The sequence below is a fragment of the Lottia gigantea genome, assembly GCF_000327385.1.
Source record: "Lottia gigantea unplaced genomic scaffold LOTGIsca_167, whole genome shotgun sequence".
Taxonomy (NCBI): domain Eukaryota; kingdom Metazoa; phylum Mollusca; class Gastropoda; family Lottiidae; genus Lottia; species Lottia gigantea.
This window is the reverse complement of record NW_008708079.1, coordinates 107,568-110,836: the sequence shown is the minus strand read 5'-3', so window position 1 is coordinate 110,836 and position 3,269 is coordinate 107,568. Positions and strand designations below refer to the sequence as shown.

Sequence of the window (3,269 nt, the reverse complement as noted above, 5' to 3'; positions counted from 1 at the left end):
AGTTCGTGAAAACTCTAGAAGGCAAATATTCAATCTTCAGGACTGAATAATAAAACCAAGTTTTGTCAAAATCCAGAAAGAATCATGCCTTTTAGTGTTTAAGAGCTAAATTTGAAAGCGGTTTCAAGAACAAGGGCAATAACTCATACTAAATATTTTTCAATTCTTCTGATTTTCAATAGGGATTAGGGTGATTGAAGAGTAACAAGTTACTATTCAATATAAGGCACTGGCACAGGGTTAAAGTTATGTTTACAATAATTGTGATGCTAATATGCAATGAACTAAATCAAAGAAGATCATAACGGTTATCATATAAATCTTCTTGGACCTAATAAAGAAATTCATACTACTTATAATCTACATTTACGGAAATAACATTATTGGGACAACTGACTGTGGAAAATACAGAATCATAAAAACTCTGACTGCTTCAAATTTTCTGGAATAATGAAGAAAAGGGATTAATGGCTGCAGGTATAGAAAATAAATTGTTTTAGACTATTATATACTATAAAGTACAAAGACAATGAAAATGAAAATATTTAATTCTGTTAGATCACTCTACATCATCGGTGGGGTCAAGTCGACCACGAACAACTATATCCTGTAGATTTTTATTTTTCAAATAAGCTATGACTAATTTTTTGTAAAAAATAGTGGGAAATTTATTTTGTAACTCTGTGTAGTATCTTTTGATAATTCGGGATGCTTGGCAAGAAATGTTATTGAATGGAGCAACAAATGGGATTATTTGAGAATCAAACTGTATATTTAGTCCACAGGGTGAAATAGTTTTTAGTTGATTCATCCAAAAGCTCTCCCTGTATAGTCTTGAACTTTTAGGGTTGGTGTCTTCTTCTGCGATGACCTTTTCAATGGGTGCCACCTTCATATCTGCGAGGGAATGGTTGAGAGAGTTGAAATGGTTCCCAATAGGTTTATCCAGATGATGGGAGATGTCAAAACGATGGCCGTTAATTCTTTCTCTGAGTTTTAGTTTCGCCTACGTATTGTAAATGACATTTGTCGCATGAAATTAGGTAAATGATATTTGTGCTGGTACAAGAAAGCTCACCTATAATAGGGAATTGTTTACCGTTATGCTTCTTAGAGAAAGAATTGGTTGTTAAAATATGCTCAATTTCTGAAAGAGTTTTGCTTTTAATGCTGCGGAGATATCATTTTGAATATCCCCTCTCTCGCAATTTCTTAAAGACTAATTGAACTAATTTTTAACAAATTTCAAGGCATTCTAAGTCAAGGGCAATATCTCAAAAACCGTCAAATTCCAACTTGACCGAGATCTTATCAATCTAAAGCATCACACCAAGTTTTATCAAAATCAGATAAAAACTGTAGTCTCTATAGTGCTCACAAGAAATGTTGACGGACGGACTGACAGACAGGGGCGACGACAATATACGACCACATATTCATGTGGGCGTATAAAAATGGTCAATGTATTCTGAGACTCGATAAGATTCGCTGGAGCAGTTTGAAATGATTGGTCGACCCTTAGGTATAATGTTCGGTAAAAACCATTCTGTTTCCGGGTTCTTATGGATCTTCGGGAGGGTATAAATATGCCGTTGACGTGCTGTAGAACTAGTCGAAAGATAGTTGTATTGTTTATCTGAAATAATTTTGTCATTCAATAATTTTTTTAAAATGTCATTAATCACACTGCCGGTTTCTTTAAAAATCGGAGCATCTAAAATTTGGTAATGTTCGCGTATGTTTAATTGATTTTCAACTTCTTTAATGTAATCTTCGCGGTTTAAGATGACACACAAGCTTCCTTTATCACTTTTCCGTATGATAATATTTTTATCGTTCTTTAGGTTGTTTAAAATGGTCCTTTCAGCGCGCGTCAAGTTGCTATTTTCTTTTACCAATGGTAAGAGAGAAGTTTGAAATCGCAAATTTCTAAAATATCGGTACGTATTAGGGCATCTGGTGGAGTCCACTCAGATTTTTCCACAAACTTCTTCCGGGTTCCCCTACCAAGGGTTTTTCTGTAAAGTTTTAACTTTTATTAATCGTTCCAAAATTGCAAGTGGCATCTAAAATTTTGTCAATGGATGAAGGCACTGCCGTGGGTATAAATTTAAGGCCTTTGTCCAATAGACTTTCTTCCATTACAGATAATGATTTTGAGCTCAGATTCACTACTGTTTTATCCAGTTTCGGTCCACCCCCCGCATCTAGTTTAAATGGGCCATCCAGTGAGAAAATACATTCTTGGCTGTCATCTCTGTCCAATGAATATTTTCGTTTTGAACTTTAATGAATCCGGAGTATTCTGGTGGTTTAGCTGTGATTAGTTCAATGAATTTTGATAGGTTCTTGAAGGTTCCAGGACATGCTCGTTTTAAAGATGAAGAAACTGGTATCGGTGTGACATACAGGGTGGCTGACAGCAGTTCCAACATTTGGATGTGGATGAAATTACCATCTTCTTGTTTATCATTTAGACCTACATGTACTATTACTTTATTTAGTACTTGACTGGCTTCTGCTTTAGTGATGATAGACTTCAAATGACAGATTCTTGCGCCTGAAAAGCTCTCTCTTTGGGTTTCTGAGGTGCTTTCTGGGATACGGCTTAAATTTGACGATCCAATGATGAGAATAGGTTTGGTTGGTTTTGGTAGATTGAATTTGGATTTATCACTCTGTCGGATATGAACGTGTGGTTTAGTAGAGGGTCTAGATGATGCTGGTTGGTTGGTGACAGAAGAAGTTGATGATGAAGAAGATGGGGTGAGTGTCTTATCAAAAGTAAGAGACCTGCGAGGTGATGCTGAAGAAGATGATGAAGACGATGCTGCAGAAGAAGATGGTGCAATCATGAGACATATGAGGTGATGAAGAAAATGCTGAAGAAGACGGTGCAATCGTGAGAGATCTGTGAGGTGATGATGAAGTAGATAGTGTATTTATGTTCACTATATTTGAAGTGGAAAGCAAACAAGTAGGTTGGTCTGTAGGTGAATTCGGTAGAGAAGATTGAGAGATGTTTTCACTTTGAAGGAGTTTCAAAAGAGGATGGAAAACTTGTTGGGGAATATGATCTGTTCCGTTTTGGTTTCCCAGTGGATTGTGGCATGAAACTAAATCTGTTTTTGGTAGTTGGAGGAAGAGATATTCCTACCAACTCTACATTGCCTACATCCATATCCTCTGAAGCTGTATTTTTAATATCTGCCAAAAGTGATTTGAACTGTTTAACTGGCTTTCCTAGCCCAATTTAAAGCTTCACACGA

At 36.1% G+C, this 3,269-nt stretch overlaps 1 protein-coding gene across 1 annotated transcript; it reads left to right on the top strand.

Annotated features, from left to right (window-relative positions):
* Positions 1-2,289: 2,289 nt before the first annotated feature.
* LOTGIDRAFT_173645 (hypothetical protein) lies at positions 2,290-2,871 on the top strand (the record flags this gene model as incomplete). Its single annotated transcript, XM_009051419.1, has 2 exons — positions 2,290-2,485; positions 2,705-2,871. 2 exons carry the CDS (start codon positions 2,290-2,292, stop codon positions 2,869-2,871), a joined length of 363 nt encoding a protein of 120 aa, XP_009049667.1.
* Between the last annotated feature and the right edge of the window lie 398 nt (positions 2,872-3,269).